The sequence below is a fragment of the Euphorbia lathyris genome, chromosome 2 (genome assembly GCF_963576675.1).
Source record: "Euphorbia lathyris chromosome 2, ddEupLath1.1, whole genome shotgun sequence".
NCBI lineage: Eukaryota > Viridiplantae > Streptophyta > Magnoliopsida > Malpighiales > Euphorbiaceae > Euphorbia > Euphorbia lathyris.
The window spans coordinates 88,240,501-88,256,842 of record NC_088911.1 but is presented as its reverse complement, the minus strand read 5'-3'; the positions used below and the strand labels follow the sequence as shown (position 1 = coordinate 88,256,842).

The window sequence follows — 16,342 nt, the reverse complement described above, 5'->3', positions numbered from 1 at the left end:
AGCAACGTCAACGTTTGCTTTGGAGAAAGAGTGCGCCAGTCTAGTTTAGTGACGCAACAGAGAAGGAGAAGGCACAAAAAAATCACCGGGACAAGCATGAGAAGCATGTAAATGATCTAAAAAGCTAAAGAAGAGGCGAACACAAGTAGAAGCATTGAGAGAAGGCTTGTTCCAAACCATCTCATTGTGGTGCCTCTAGGTAGTCTATAGAACCGTGCAAACTCTTTCAATGCAACTGTCATCATGCAAGTTCAGAATTAAGTCAAACCGTTATGGAAAGGTGTCCAGCGGCGATAAATGAAGAGAAAGGTTTGTAGAGGCCCATCAATCCAGTGATATTGAAAACTGAATTGAAAGACAAAGATATAAAGATTGCAGATAAAATAGCTTAGAGTCCCGTTGAACGAGTTTGTTTGGCATTTAAATAACATGATATAACACTTCATTTGCGAGACTTCAGTTATACACGTATCTTACTTCCGACATAATGGATCATTCTTGAAACAAGGTTATACTTATTGACTCAACATGAATACCCTCAAGATGTTGAAAGGTTTTGAGTGCACCAAAAGGATATGCAATAGTCTATCTATATATTATCTATTTGGTTTCTAAGTGAAACCAAGCCGGATTAATCTAGAGGATCAAATATATTAAACCGAACATCTAATCTTATTAAGGTGACATATTTTGTATTCCAGTAGTGATTTTTATCCCGCTCAATTAGAAATATCATAGAATCTCCTAAAATAGGGATTCACGTTTAAACATAAATCTTATTTCTGTCCACGTTCTAAACATAGACCAATTACACTTTTAATTGGAATATGCCTATATATAGAAAGTTTGTGTCTCAATAATTATTTTCTTAAATTTATTATCTCAATACAAGAGTTCAACTAGGTTTAGGTTGTTCTCTTTAAAACATATTACCGATTTAGGTATTAAAATGTTTATCAATAGGACAATTAGTATCATCCCTATTTTACAGGCATAAAACTGGATCACAATCCTAAAATGTCCAAATTAACATCAAAACTATTATGATAATTTATTATCAATATCTATTTATTTTCAAATCCAAAAATTCTCTGTTGAATCAGCTGATACAACAGATATAACTATTAAAATAATATCTTTTTAATTTTAGGACATAAATTCCTAATTTTAAAATACTAGTAATTTTTTTATTGGGAAAATTAACTAAAGTATAACGTATAATTTAAGACCAGTTTAGGTTACCCCCTGTTTACTATTACATTAGGACTTGAATTTAAGACCTAATTTAGGCGATTTGAGACCATTGACCACTTAAGTCAATCTTAATTGGTATTTAACCTATTGTTTAATTGTCATATTTTAATAATATACTGTTATATTTTTTACTTTTGTTCTGTTTAATAGTTTTTTTTTGAACCTGAAAGTGAAACTTAAATAGATGATGGATTTGCATCCATATAAATAGTTTTCACAAGCCATTCTGGCACAATAGTTGAAAAGAAATCGCTAGCATTGGAACAGGCAAGCCTAGCTACCAAATGAGCCGCACTGTTCGCTAAACGAAAAATAAAACCTAATTTAAAAGATGGGATGGATCTTAGCAGGACTCGACAATCTTCTACAATCATACCAAATTCAGAAATATCTTGATTTTCAGAGTGAATAGCATCTACCACAGCCTTAGCATCAGATTCAAAAATAACAGCAGAAAAACCCATATTAGCAATCCATAACAAGCTCGTGCGGATTGCAAGAGCTTTAATGACTCGTGGCTCCTTGATGCTTGGGATCAGACTGCTACTACAAAAGAGAAATGCTCCCCTTTCGTCCCTAATAACCGCTCCCATGCCGCTGCTCTTTAATTCATTAAAGATAGCCCCGTCGATATTGCATTTGATAAAGCCCGGGCTAGGCGTGTTCCATCTCTGGTGAGGATTTGGCGGAAAGTGGTTACCTCTCATCTGTTCGCCCTGTGTGCGCGGGGGTGGCTGAACGGCCGTCGGCGGGACCGTCTGCATGTGCGTTGCTTGCATATGTCGATTGCCCGAAGCTGGCGCCTTCTGTTGATAGGCCTTCCAGTCCTGAACAACCTCCAAACTGATTCGCCAAGCCGTGTCTGCCGGCCACCATCTCATGTGCCACATGACTTTGTTTCTGTGGTCCCAGATTGCTTTGAGCGCACAACAGATTCTAACTATTTCTTCCAGATTTGAGTTGCTCAAGGCTTGAAGAAGCCATTCGTCAATGTGTCTGTTGTCCACTCTCGGCGCAGGAACTCTTGCTACACGCCAAATGTCACCTGCGAAACAACAATCAACAAATAAATGGTTATCCATCTCTTCTTGCTCCACACATACTGGGCATTCAGTTGAAATGGGGACTCTTCTCTGGGCCAACCGAGCTCTAGTGGGTAAGCACTTTGAACACAGACGCCAAATAAACTGTTTCAGCTTAGGGGGAATCATCAACTTCCACAACCTCTTCCAACCCTCTTGGGCTCTGCTAGCTTCTACTAACCCCATACCTGACAAGTAGCCTGAATGAACATTGTAGTGTCCATCCCTTGACCAATGCCAGATTCTCATATCTTCCCCCGCATTGTATGGCAAGATAATATCACTAATGGCCTGCACTTCCACTTCGCTAAAACAACCGTTTAGTCTCTGCATATCCCACCCTCTCCCATTTTCAAGGAACAAGTCCGCTACCATCAAATTCTCCATTCCAGGGACCAAAAAGGAATTTATGCAAAAAACCTCTAGATTAGGAACCCACTCATCCTCCCAAACTCTGATTGATCTACCATTTTCCACTCTCCATCTAACCCCTGTTTTCAATATACTAATGCCTTCCCATATACTTCTCCAAACCATACTAGGATTATTGCCTAATTTGGAGAGAAGTAAGTCCTCCCTAGGGTAATATTTAGCTTTGAACATTTGACTCACTAAAGTATTTGGGAATTTTAGTAATTTTCATCCCTGTTTACCTAACATTGCTAGATTAAACATATGTAGATCCTTAAAACCCATCCCACCTGAATCTTTAGGTCTACACAATTTACCCCAATCAACCAATGAATGTTTCTTCTACCCTCAGGTTTCATACCCCACCAAAAGGAATTCATTAATTTTTGCAGCTCATCACAGATAGATAAGGGTAAAAGGAACGCACTCATACAAAAGGTTGGCAAGGCTTGAGCCACAGACTTAAGAAGCACCTCTTTCCCAGCCTGGGAAAGGAATTTAAGACCCCACGCACCAAACTTCTTGCGAAGCCTATCAATCAGGAAAGCGAAAATCCTGCGTTTGGAACGCCCAATGAGTGATGGTAATCCCAGATATCTGCCTGTGTCGAGAGGAGTGCACACACCCAATAATGCTTTGATCTGTGTTCGCATTGGTTCGGACATATTAAGGCTGAAAAAAACCCCTGATTTGCTCAAGTTTACTGCCTGACCCGAAGCCACTTCATATTCTGACAGGATGTTCATGACCTTTCTAGACTCATCAATAGTTGCCCCAAAGAACAAAAAGCTGTCATCAGCAAAGAAGAGGTGTGTTACCGCCGGTGCCCTTCTGCAGATCCTACAACCTGAAATAAGCCCTTCTTCTTCAACTTTTCTGATAAGTTTAGATAAAACTTCAGCACACAGGATAAAAAGGTAGGGAGATAGGGGATCCCCTTGCCTTAAACCTCTACCAGGGACAACTTGATCAGAGCACTCCCCATTTACTGCCACCTTGTATTTCACAGTTGTTATGCATAACATCATCCAGCCAATCCAGGTTTCATGAAAACCCATTCTGCCCATAACTGCTTTAAGGAATTCCCAATCAACTCTATCATAGGCTTTGCTGATATCAATTTTTAAGGCAACCTGCCCATTCTTCCCTCTATTCAACCTCTTCATAAAATTTATACTTTCAAAGGCCACCTGAACATTGTCAATTATAGACCTGCCTGGAACAAATGCAGATTGAGTTTCACCAATAATCTTAGGGAGTACCCTTTTCAGGCGATTTGCTAAGGCCTTAGCAATTATCTTGTAGATGACATTGCACAGGGCGATAGGGCGAAAATCCTTCAGCATTCTAGGATTGTCAACCTTTGGTATCAGAACAATTGTGGTATCATTTATCCCACTTGGAAATTCCCCCTCTCGAAGCCACTTTGCGCAGGCTGCTCCCACGTCTGCTCCCAATGTGTCCCAAAAGTCTTGAAAGAAGCCCGGATTTAGCCCATCAGGGCCTGGGGATTTGTTAGGACTCATAGAAAATAGAGCTTGTTTAAACTCTTCCTGATTGAAAGGAGCAACAAGTGAATCGTTCATGTCAGGACTGATGCACGTGTCAATTACCTGCACAGTGTCAACCCTACTCAAATTCAAAGCAGAGAAAACATCCTGAAAATAACTCTGTGCAAGGTCCAATAATTCGGCTTGGTTGTCAATCACATCCCCATTCTCATCTGTCAAAGAGGTAATTGAATTCTGTTGACGTCTAGTTTTGACACTAGCATGGAAAAACTGTGTGTTTCTGTCCCCTTCTGTCAGCCAGAAAACCTTAGCCCTCTGCCTCTAATAACTCTCCTCAGCTTCCAGGGTATCATTAAGTTTTCTTTTGACTAGGAAATAAGCGGCAATGGAATCCATGTTTCTGCTACCATGTAATCTTTCCATTTGGATCCTCCATTTCCTAATTTGGCTTTTGAACCGCAAATTGAAACTCTTTCCCCACACTGCCATTTTCTGAACACACTCCTCCAAATTTTCCTGAACTGGTTTGCGCCTCTGACTTCTCCAGTGACCTCTAACCAAATTATTGAACTCTTGCTCTTTAAGCCAAACCTCCTCAAAATGGAATCTCCTTTCTCTACTTCTACTTCTCTCCCTTTCCAGATGAAGAGAGAGCGGAAGGTGGTCTGAATACCCTATCATACAAGTTTTGAGATGATGATTGTCAAATCGATTCAGCCACTCAGCTGAAGCAAAGCCCCTATCCAGTTTTTCTCTAACCTAGAGCTCAGACCCTCTACCTCTTTCCCAAGTAAAACGGTTACCATTTAGAACTAGTTCACTCAGATCACACTCCTCAATCGTTTTGGCAAACTCTTGCATTAAGGGGTTAGGGTAAACCGCTCCACCCACCTTTTCATCAGAATTCAGAATGCAATTAAAATCTCCAATCACTACCCATGGGATAGAAGCATCTCTGGCTAATCTCCTCAATAATTCCCACGACTCTCCTTGCCTACTACGATCAGCAAAACCATAGAAGCCCACCAATCTCCAATCACCCTGAGAAGAATTAGTGATAATTGCCTCAATATGATGATCAGAGAAACTTTTGATCACCACCCGAGTCCCTGCTTTCCATAACAAAGCTAAACCTCCACCACTGCCTCTTCTACTGACAGGGAATGCTCCCTCAAACTTTAACTGTTGTTTAAGCAAACTTACTCTCTGGTCCTCTACTAGTGTTTCCATCAGAAATACAATATTAGGGCTTTGGGAAGAAACAAGCTCCTTTAAGGAGCGAACTGCCCGGTGGTTTCCCAGGCCAAGACAGTTCCAGCTTAAACAACTCATTCCCCCCGGCGGCCCTGTATTTTAGGGCTCGCCGAACCATTTTCTATAGAACTCCCCTTATCCTTTCCAAGAACAGAGACTTCCCCCTCCTGCCTATCCTCTCCCCCCCCCATCCCTCCCCTTTCCCTTATCCTCCCTTCTTCTCTTTCTAACATCATTTAGTTCCATCTCAGTATCTTCCCCCTTATCTCCCTCATCCTCACCCCCCATCTCTTTACCCTCATCATTCACTAAAGGCTTAAAGAAAGGCCCTGTAAATGGACAGATCATGACTTCTCTCTCCCCCTCCCTGACTTGTTTGTTCATCCCCCTCACTTCCTTCCCTCTCCCTGTATTAGTTATATCCCTCATAGCTCCCGTTCCCCCTCCCCTACCACCTCCGAACCCCCTCAGCCCCCTCCCCCATTGCTATCTATTAACCATTTTGCCCCACTATTGTCTCCACCTCTTCTTACTGGGGCTTTAAGCCATTCCCCCCACTCTCTCTGAATCTCACCCCCCTGCATATTGAAAACTCTCTCACAAAAGCGTTCTGTATGCCCCATGCAACCACACACATAGCAGAAAATACCTAATCGCTCATATTTGAAAGTAGCTAAAGACCACACATTTCCAGTGCTCCTCAGTTTTTTAAACCTTTTCAACGGGCGTTCACTGTCCAGACTGACTCTGATACGCATAAACTGTCTGTGAATACCAAAATTATTATTTATATCGTACTCCTCAAAGGTCCCTAGGAAATTTCCTAGTTGTTTGCCAACTAATTCAGACATAGTCCCCACAGGAAGTCCATAAATTTGCACCCAAATAGAGTAATTCAATAAATTCACATCATCTATATGCACACCCAAATTCCAGACATTCATAATCAATATATAATTGTCAAAAGACCAAGGACCTCCAGCAATCACCCTATCTCTATCAATTGGATGAAAGAACTCAAAAGAGTAAAGATTAGGACTAACCTCTTGAATTTCAACGCCCCTAACTGGTCTCCATAAGACTGCCAATCGATTTCTCATACTCAGAAAATTGAGCGGTCTATCAGTAGCAAACCGCCCCAGGAACCGAAGTCTAGAGTCCACCACAATTTCTGCTATAGGTGGCGCTACCAACTCAAGGTGCCCCCTTCTTCTCCTTCAATTCTCAGACCCTCCATTTCCCTCTCCATATCAATCAGAATCAGTGACCTTCCCTGCCTCCAATTTGACGAAGAACCACAAACACAGAAATACTACCCTCACTACCGGTCCTCTTAATCGCAATCAAGAATGAAATGAAAACTCCAAACACAGGGGAAACTGGTTTTGATCAATAACAATACATCTAAACATCAATAACAGCAAAAACAGCAGGAGAAGCAAAACAAGACCGAGATCAGAACCTCATCCGGAAAACCATCAACTCACAACCAAAAAACACAAAAAACTCTCAAAAGGATTGAGACAAACCTTCACCAGATCGGAAGGACTCTCTCACCGGCGACGAAACTCACGACGGCGGCGTCTTCGTAGGTTGCGGACTCGAGAGAGACGGCGGCGGCGTTTAATAGTTAGATGTTTCAAATATTTGAATAATTTTGAATAAAATAAAAAATTAAAAACTAAATAATATATTAAAATATGATGTCAATATATCAGGTAAAATGTAAAAACTAATAAATTATTTAACTTTAAAATTAACTAAAAAATATTATTTACCCCTAAATAATACTGAAAACCCATATTATGGACTTTGTACAAGAAGAAGAGAGAGATGACCCACAAAATTATTTCCATGGTCATTGATAGGACCCATAAATCCATCGTCATCTCGAATTGGATGCTAAAACCCCCAACCCCAACCCCAACCCTTTCACTTTCTTTTCATCTTATTCTACTTCTTCGACAGCTCTTCAGATATTTTTTTATTCTTCAATCTTTCACTGTAGTTCGCTCCATTCCAAGGTTAGAGCTACTACATACAGAGGTTTTTGCTTTTAAGAATCAGTTGACTTATTTAATTCTCAGATTTACTTGTTTTAATGGATTCCGATTCTCAATTGGGTTGTACGGATCTTTTTCATGTGAATAATTGATTAATCCCAAATTATAAGTGGGTTAGAGGGTTTCTATCAATTGGTTCCCTTTTACCTTATGATAAGCATATATTATTATGATTGTAAGTTGTGATTGAGTTGGAGATCGAAGAAGAATCAAATGGATTCATCATCTGGGTTCTTATTGATATGTGTTCTACATTCTTTGATAGCTCTAACATGTGGAGCTCTAATGATGTTTTACAGTAATGAGGTTAGTGTTTTTGGCCATGGAATTGAAGTAGCTACGAAGTTAAAAGGATCAACACCTCATGACCAATTGTTGATTCAAACTTCTGATTCGTTTTCTGGGTTGCTCTTGTTTGGAATTGGTTTGTTGCTGTTTATGGTAGCATTGATTAAGGATAGAGATTTCCAGGTATTCTTTGCTAAAGGATGTGTTGTTCTTCATGTTTTAATGGCAATTTGGAGAGTCTACTTTGAGAGGAAACTTGAACATCTTGCTCATGATTTGCCTAGGCTTGTTGTAGGTGATGTTGCTTTGGCTCTTTCTTGGGTTTTCTTTCTTGTTTATTCTTGGAGAGACAAGTATGATTGATTTCAATTCAATATCAGATTCTAAAGTTTAGGGATCTGTTTTATTTCTTGTTCAATGTTTTGATTGATAGATTTGATGTTTAGGCTAAATCATGTTCTGGCTTTTCTTAAATTGATGTTGTTGGTATCTTTTTGATGATCAGAAATGTGAATTGCAGAAACTTTTGCCTTCCCACCCAATATGAATATCTTGTCTACCCAATGAATGTGTAACTAAACTGGTTTGGGAGTGGATTGCGCTAGGGTAGAAGATTTGAGTAAGTAGCGGTTCTAAGGATAACGATTGTTAAGAATAAACTGAATCTCACATCGGAATTGATAGAGAGTGATTGAAGTTTATTTGTAATGTATCTAATAAGTGTAGACGTATTTTAAAACTATGAGGTTCAAGTTGTTAGATTTGAGCCAAAGACAATATTTTCATGAGATTGAAACAAACTGTTACAATTGGTATTAGAGAGATTTTCTACTTATGTATGGTTCGGGGACGAACTAATGGAGATTGATGAACCTATAACGATCTGATTAAGAACGTCAAAATAAAAGGTTTGAAAAAAAGAGTGACTCTACAAAATGTCGAAGGAACATAAACAAACTGAACCTTTTCTATGACTGGAATAACACAACATAAAAAGATATTTATTTGGGTTTCAAATCAATTGGTTTAAATGATATTTATCATCAAGTTTATTGTTTTACTTATTTTGATGACTAACTAAATACATACCTACTTTAACTTGCATATAAATGCATATACTTTTGGACTTTATAAAATTAAAACCACTCTCTCCTGTCTTAAAATAAATAAATAGCGGAACGTGTGGCTAATTATCCTTTAGATAAATAATTAAAATCTTTGGATAAAGATTAGTATTTTCTCATATTTTTTAAGACTATGATAGTTTGTATCCCTTAAAATACATATCAAATATTTATTCCATCCTTTGTAACTCCTTAAAATTCATCGGGTCAAATACATGAATATCATAATTAAGTATAAAATTACAATTAAATCATATCACCAAACTTAATTCTTATTATGTCATTGTTTTTTTTATATATTATGATTTTACACCATAATTTAAAAATTCTAGACTCCAATTCATAAAAATCATAAACCCTAGAAAATATATTTTAGACTTCTAATTTATAAATTCTAATCCTTAAAATACATTAAAGTACTGATTTTACTAGTTTGATAATCTAAAATTATGACTTGATATAGTTGTGAATAGTTTTTAAAAGATGAATTTCTGTGTCATTTTCCCAAATTCATTTCCCATTTATTAATTCACTTGTGAGACTAGGAGAAGTCCATTAAAGGGTAAATGGCTTAATTTATGAGCTAGTGATATCATTCCAGCCCACCCACGAGGCCTATATCATTTAGCCCAAATAGATTTTCAATCTAGAAATCCATTAAAAGCTAAACTTAACCTACCAGACACGAAGTCTAAAAACTCTGCTAACAAGGAAACCTTTAGCACTCCTCCATTTCGACCAACCAGATTTAATCTTATGAGCAATATCTCCATCTATTTCTCCACCCGTTTAAATAATAGACCCCAAATAACGGAAACAATTCAAGTCCTGGATAACCCTGCCATCCAGGGTGATTGCGCCTGCCTCCCTACTTCTGTCATCGCTAAATTTACACTTCAAACATTCCGTTTTACTTCGGCTCAACTTAAAGCCTCTAGATTCCAAAGTTTGTCTCCATAGTTTCAACTTCCTCTCCACGCCTTCTTTCGTCTCATCGACTAAGATATTTATTGTGTTACTAGCATAATTAAACAAAAACTCTCTCCTAACATGCTACTAATAATTAAAAATACTACATATACGTTAATCACAAAAAAAAAAATCAAAATGTTGAAAATATTTATTATGGTGAATTTCGTCATTCACCGTTAGATCTAGGCTTATTAAATCTAAACCTTAGAATGCTTTAAATCTCTATCTTAGGATTCTAATAAGCCTATATATAGCGGTGAATGACCAAATACTATATGATTTTTTAAGGTTCATGTGTTCAAAATCATAGCAATACGTATAACTAACAAAAAATGTGGGAAAGTAAACTTATATTGTTTTAGCTACATAATCAATAAATTTAGGGATAAGGTGCAAAAAAATTCCCTAACGTTTACAATCAAGAGCAATTTTATTCCTAGTGTCTAATAGATTGAAGGGAAAATTCTACCGCACGGCAATTAGACCTGCATTGTTATATGGTACAGAATGTTGGTCAGTGAAATACTGTCACATTAATAAGATGTCAGTGACGGAGATGTGTATTTTGAGATGAATGTGTGGTCATATGAAAAAGGATTAGATGAGCAATGAAATAATTAGGACAAAAGTAGGGGTTGCATCTATTGAGAATAAAATGAGAGAAAACCAGCCATGTAAGACGAAGAGCGCTTGATGCGCCGGTTAGGAGGACTGAAGAGTGGCAAATGAATGCAATGGTGAGGTGTAGCGGGAGATCTAAGCAACTTTGGAAGAGGGTGATTGAGAGTGATATGAGTTTATTGTGGATTGGAAAAAATATGGTAGTGGATAGAACAGAGTGGAGTGAGACAATTATATCGCTGACACGATTTGATTTCACGGTTTCGTATGACGGTTCATGTTAGCCGATCCTGAATCATTTCGGGACTTAGGCTTTGTTATTGTTGTTGTTGTCTAAATTGGTGTAATTTTACTCCCAACGTTGATAAGTTTGGTTAATTTGAGAAATAATTCATTAAACTATTTTCTCGGTCATGAATCTTGGCATTACACTTCATATATGCACTATTTTATCATTAATTAGTAATAGATCACAAACATATAATTAGACGTGAAAAAATAAAAAAATATATTGCATTTTGTACGAGTTAGACAAAAAAAATTCAAAAATTTTATCGAATTTAAAAATATTAATCTCTAAGTCTATTATTAAATCACAAACAATATGAATTTTTTTCTTCCCGAAACAACAACTGTGCAATTGGTACAGAATATTTACATGTAGAATAATGATACATGAAATTGATCAAACTTATTAATATTACGGATAAAATTGTTTTTGGCTACTAACATTAAAAATAAAATTATAATATTTTAAATATTAGAAGAAAATTAGTCCGGAGTGTAAACGTTAGGTATATCTTATCCCATAAATTTATACAACTTACTTATGCGTTAAATATGCAATTCCCTAAAGGCCTAATAAATAAATAACCCCCTGAACTTGTTCAAATATTGCAACTGTCCCCTTCAACTTTCAATTGTAACAACTTACCCTTCAAACTTGTCCAATTGTAACAACTTACCCCTTAAACTTGTCCAATTGTAAAATATAACCCCAAATTGCTGACATGGAATGGAATTGAAGAAACATGTGAAATACAAAATCTGCATCGCTCGTGGAGTATGATAATCAGATCTTTGGCGTGATACGAATCCGGGAAAACTTTTTTACGGTTGCTTCAAATACGGGGTAAAAAATTTCCCAATTTGAGGTTATGTTTTACAATTGGATAAGTTTAAAGGGTAAGTTGTTACAATTGAAAGTTGAGGGGGGCAGTTGCAATATTTAAACAAGTTCAGAGGGTTATTTGTGTATTAGACCTTCCCTAAAATCAACTTGGAGAAGGTGTAGTTTGAAAAGGAAGGTGTAATTTGAAAAAGAAAAAATATACTATTCCTAATGTATTCATATTTCCTAAAGTACCCCACTATTTTCTGCTCACCAAACCTCTCTCCGTCCTATATCTCTGTGATTCTTTTACACAACCACCGACCTCTTCCCACCACCTCCGGCGCCCTGTGCTAGAACGGCTGCAAACCCACTCTATATCCCTTACTCCAGGTGATTTTTTTTGTTTCCATTTTATGCAGACTGAGTTGTTCAATTTTTATTAATTTTGTCTATCCAAAGATTTATTTTCCATCTTCAACCCTTTTCTCAAACCCCAGGAATTGGCGTTCTTGAGTTTTGTTAGGGCTTTCTATTTTTGTCTTACACCCCTTTCATCTGCTAATTACTTTAGGTAATATGTTAGATTAATTTGGTATCATTGAATTCAAGTCTTGTATAAGTTGAAGTCGGGAACTAATTTGCTTTGGCTATGGTTATCCTGGTTCGAAATATCGGTTGATTGTAGAATATTTGCGTAGAAATGCAGTGAATTTGGAAAGACTTGGCTACTGCGCCTAAAACCCTCTTTCAACACGAAACCAATAATCGATACTTGATAGCATTAGGAACTTCCACTGCGCCTAAACATCCGGTCCAGATTCTGAATTCTTCCCAAAAGGATTGCTATGATTTACCTGCCCCTAATCGCGAGGAACCAAATTCCTCATGCTTCATCCCTCTGAATCTCTGGACTGTTAGCACTTAGCTTGAATAGTTTCCGTTGCGACTTGTTATTGATAAACGGCTTCCATTAGTCTTCAGAGATTTAATAGCTTGATTGTGCTGCTGTGAATTGAGTGATGTTATATGCTGCTGTGATTTCACAACTGCTAGTGTAATTAAGGGATTTCAATTTAAGCAAAGTATTGAGTCAAAGGAACCATCCGACAAGTAGTATAAAATAGTTTTATGCACCCGTTTTGATATCAATTTTAAATTTTCTATTCAGTCATAGACATAATATAGAGCATTAGATGTCCCATCCCTTGAATGATTGTTTTTGCTATTTTGCTCCAGACAAGAGTATGTGAAACAACTCATTTTTACTCCCTTCCCCCCACCTAATTCACATTCAATCAAGTGTGTGTACTCATGAATGGCGTTCTTTTGCCAAATAGATTTCATAGCAAACCAAGTTATGAAGACATGTTCAATCAACATTACACTATACAAATTGATTCTGCTAATGAAACTAGTTGTGCACTGCATACTACTTAAAAAGGGACTGGATTTTGGTCTTCACCCAAACCAAACCGATCAGATTCTTTTCTGTTTGAATCAAACAGAATTCTGTTAACACTTATGTTTGGTTTCCATTTTCTCCATAAAAGTCTGTTCGGTTTTCATGTATAGTGGATACTAAAGTTTAACTTGTGAATAACTTTACATGTTCTTTTTTCTTCTATGGCACTGATAGAAGTTGTGCAAAAGCTTTTATTTTTCAGAAAAAGAAGTTGTACAAAAAAAAAGGTGTCTTGATGGTTCAGAGATGATTGCCTTTTAGTAGAATAATTTTCAGATGCATTAGCTATCCTCCTGAGATGTTTCAAAGTGCATATATGGAGTTTTAGAATTATGAAGCATAAATAGTGTTAACTCGGTGTAATAAGTTCTAGACAAATTAAAATTAGATTGAAATTAAAAATTTGTTCTGTGATGACATGTTCTCTCTGTCCATATACATGTCTTCAAGGCTGCTATCTATTCTATGCTTTAAATTATTCCTTATTGTTGACTGGAGTTTTTCTGTTGTTAATCTTAGACTTTGTGGCAATGGGCGGGCTGCCTTTGCAAAATGCTTCATCTCCTTTAGCTTTGCCGGGGTCAGAGCAAAACAAAGGTTCAGTTACAACATCAATACCTGAAACAAAGCCTAAAAAGAAGATATGTTGTGCCTGCCCTGATACTAAGAGGTTGAGAGACGAATGCATTGTGGAGCATGGTGAAGATGCGTGCTCAAAATGGATCGAGGCTCATCGTCAGTGCCTTCGCGCTGAAGGTTTCAATGTTTGAGTGGTTTAGATGGTTGAGTTGATAAATTAGAAGTGTTATGGTATAGGAATCTTGCTTTTGGATTTAGACATACTACATGATAGTTGAGAATAAAGCCATATGAAAAAAGGCTGCTGCTTTGATAACTTTCAATGCACTGAATATATAACAATTTGAAATGATGAGACATTAATTTTGTGTCTGCCTCGTGGTTTTTTACTTATTCAAATCTTGTGTAATGTATATCTCCGTGTGTCACTGGTTATTTTGCTGCTTTCGTATCCTTATCTATTGTGCATTGTTTTTATATCAAGCTGGAAATGTTCCTTAAAGGGGAAAAACTCATGTACATCCCATATATAACATGTACTGATCATTTTATCGTGGTTTCTTTGCTTCTTATCATTTGGAACCATTCAACCTTCGCAAAATCCTTGCACAATCGAAGCTTTAATACCAATTAACTTGGCGAAAGAAAAGGATGCTGTTAGTGTTCAATAAATATTACAAATATGAAAGTGGTAATTTATAAAATTGGTCCAAGGAGAGGTTCATTTACATTTACAACAAAAGAGATGAACTCAATCCCTCGTTACCAATCAAAGCTTTAATACCAATCTTTACCAATCAAAGCTTTAATAACAATCTGAGCCTGCAAAGCAGCCAAACAGTAATATTATCATAACCTTCAAAACCTAAAACATAACTACTAATCTATTACCCAAACTACCCTCCAACTTCCCAAATAACCAACCTCTGCCGGACAGCTCGTTCCCTACAGCTCACCCCTTCCACAACATTCCTACCAATGGCTAGGCCATTGTCTATCAGCATAAAAATAGTAAAATTTTGTCTTTCAGAGCAATTTTAGGTGTAGATGATTGAGGGAGTCACCCTTACCTTGTGTAGAGTATAAAAAGATAAACACAACCCATATACGCTGGATTTTGAATTCTTTTTTCCCTATCCAACTTAAAACGATGTGGGTTGGGATGAAAAGATAATAGTTTTTTCATCTGTTGGGAGGTTGCAATTAGCACTCTGTAGATACTCCTCTCCTTGGACTTTGTGCCATTTGAGAGTTCGATTTGGATTAAAAAAAAATGGTCCGTTATTTGATCCAAAATTGCTCCAAAAGATTAAATAAAATTTATCATTTCTTATGTTTTTTTGGTATGTTAGGGGTATATATCACTTCTCCAAAAATGTTACATATCCCTTTTATTTACTTTCCTCCCTGCATAAAACCATAAAATTGGTTTTGTATGAAAGAAGATAATTGTGTTATATAGCATTTGTTTGTTTGTTGAAAACTGTTTATAAGTTTAAAGCTTATTTGATTCAATTGGTAATTTTCCTTGTGATTAAAGAAGCTGTTCTGCTGGTTAATACAAGGCTACTTGGAGGAGAGAAGATCAAAAAGAAAATAGAAAAAGATGAGAAGAAGGTAGTAGTAGACTAATAGTAATTCATTGATGAAAGCAAGACAACAAACAAGGCCATGGCCAGTACATAGACAAGGTTCTAAGGAAGGAAATACAGACAACAGTTTAACTGATAGGCACAATTAGTATTGAAAACAGAAACCAAACACAGATTATTTATGCAATTAAATTACAATATCAGCAACTTTGTCTGCATCAAACCTATGGATTTCATTTAGTGACCACAGGTGCAGTCAGTGCAAGTGCAGCTAGTTCCACACTTGCACTTTCCATCGTTCTCGCCTGCTGGAAACTCCATCACAACACTTGAGACAAAGCTCCTCTCTGTCTCAACCAAGTCAGCTGTGTAGCTGCTTCCCTTCTTCCTGATAAACATAATGATTTTATCAGATAAATATAGCTAGAAAAACAAGTTAATAATGAAGAGTGTGTATGAGTATGAACTTACACGCAGTTGGTCTTGTCAGCACAGTCGCAGTTGCCGCAGGTGGAAGACATGGTGATAGATGAGAAGGTGTTTTTTGCAAGTTAGAAATGGAATTGAAAGTGTAAGTTGTGTATGGCTCTGTGGAATACAAGAAGAATGAGTGTGGCTTTTTATAGAGGAAGATCAGGAAGATGATGGGCCCCTACTGAGCTGACATGGCATGTGAGTAACACACGCCTCTATGAAATAAGACGAAGACGAGGGAATCTTAATAATGGAGGATAGGAGGGTTGGCTATCTCTACTCCTCTCATGTCAACTTCGGTTCTCTTTTCTATGTAAATCTTACCTATTTCCATTTTTCAATATCATCCTTATTAAAAATCTCCAATGCTTTTTGTTTATACTTTCATTACTTATCCAAACACCTCTCAGTTATCGCTTTAAACATAGTATTACCAATTTAGCTCTTAATCATTCAAACATAAAAAAAAAAAAAAAGTCCACCATTTCTAACAAAATTCTTCATACTTAGTATGCTTTATTTATTAGGGATGAGTACAAAA

The 16,342-nt window shown here is 37.0% G+C and overlaps 3 protein-coding genes across 3 annotated transcripts; 2 read left to right on the top strand and 1 right to left on the bottom strand.

Moving 5' to 3' along the window:
* Nucleotides 1-7,439: 7,439 nt before the first annotated feature.
* On the top strand, nucleotides 7,440-8,400 carry LOC136220666 (uncharacterized). Its single transcript, XM_066008464.1, has one exon. The coding sequence runs from the start codon at nucleotides 7,789-7,791 to the stop codon at nucleotides 8,224-8,226; it is 438 nt and encodes a 145-aa protein (XP_065864536.1). The 5' UTR covers nucleotides 7,440-7,788; the 3' UTR covers nucleotides 8,227-8,400.
* A 3,525-nt stretch (nucleotides 8,401-11,925) lies between these two features.
* Nucleotides 11,926-14,107, top strand: LOC136218856 (cytochrome c oxidase copper chaperone 1-like). Its single transcript, XM_066006000.1, has 2 exons — nucleotides 11,926-12,084; nucleotides 13,676-14,107. Exon 2 carries the CDS (start codon nucleotides 13,687-13,689, stop codon nucleotides 13,924-13,926), a length of 240 nt encoding a protein of 79 aa, XP_065862072.1. The 5' UTR covers nucleotides 11,926-12,084; nucleotides 13,676-13,686; the 3' UTR covers nucleotides 13,927-14,107.
* Nucleotides 14,108-15,356: 1,249 nt separating this feature from the next.
* Nucleotides 15,357-15,955, bottom strand: LOC136218857 (metallothionein-like protein type 3). The gene is made up of 2 exons (XM_066006001.1): nucleotides 15,799-15,955; nucleotides 15,357-15,715 (listed from the first exon to the last, which is right to left on the bottom strand). The coding sequence occupies exons 1-2, from the start codon at nucleotides 15,846-15,848 to the stop codon at nucleotides 15,565-15,567; spliced, it is 201 nt and encodes a 66-aa protein (XP_065862073.1). The 5' UTR covers nucleotides 15,849-15,955; the 3' UTR covers nucleotides 15,357-15,564.
* Nucleotides 15,956-16,342: the final 387 nt, after the last annotated feature.

Bases quoted from the DNA above. Each gene is read 5' to 3' on its own strand.
- LOC136220666 (XM_066008464.1), top strand. From the start codon at position 7,789: ATGGATTCATCATCTGGGTTCTTATTGATATGTGTTCTACATTCTTTG.
- LOC136218856 (XM_066006000.1), top strand. From the start codon at position 13,687: ATGGGCGGGCTGCCTTTGCAAAATGCTTCATCTCCTTTAGCTTTGCCG.
- LOC136218857 (XM_066006001.1), bottom strand. From the start codon at position 15,848: ATGTCTTCCACCTGCGGCAACTGCGACTGTGCTGACAAGACCAACTGC. The intron at 15,716-15,798 runs GTAAGTTCATAC...TATGTTTATCAG, and splicing joins GCTGACAAGACCAACTGCGT to GAAGAAGGGAAGCAGCTACA.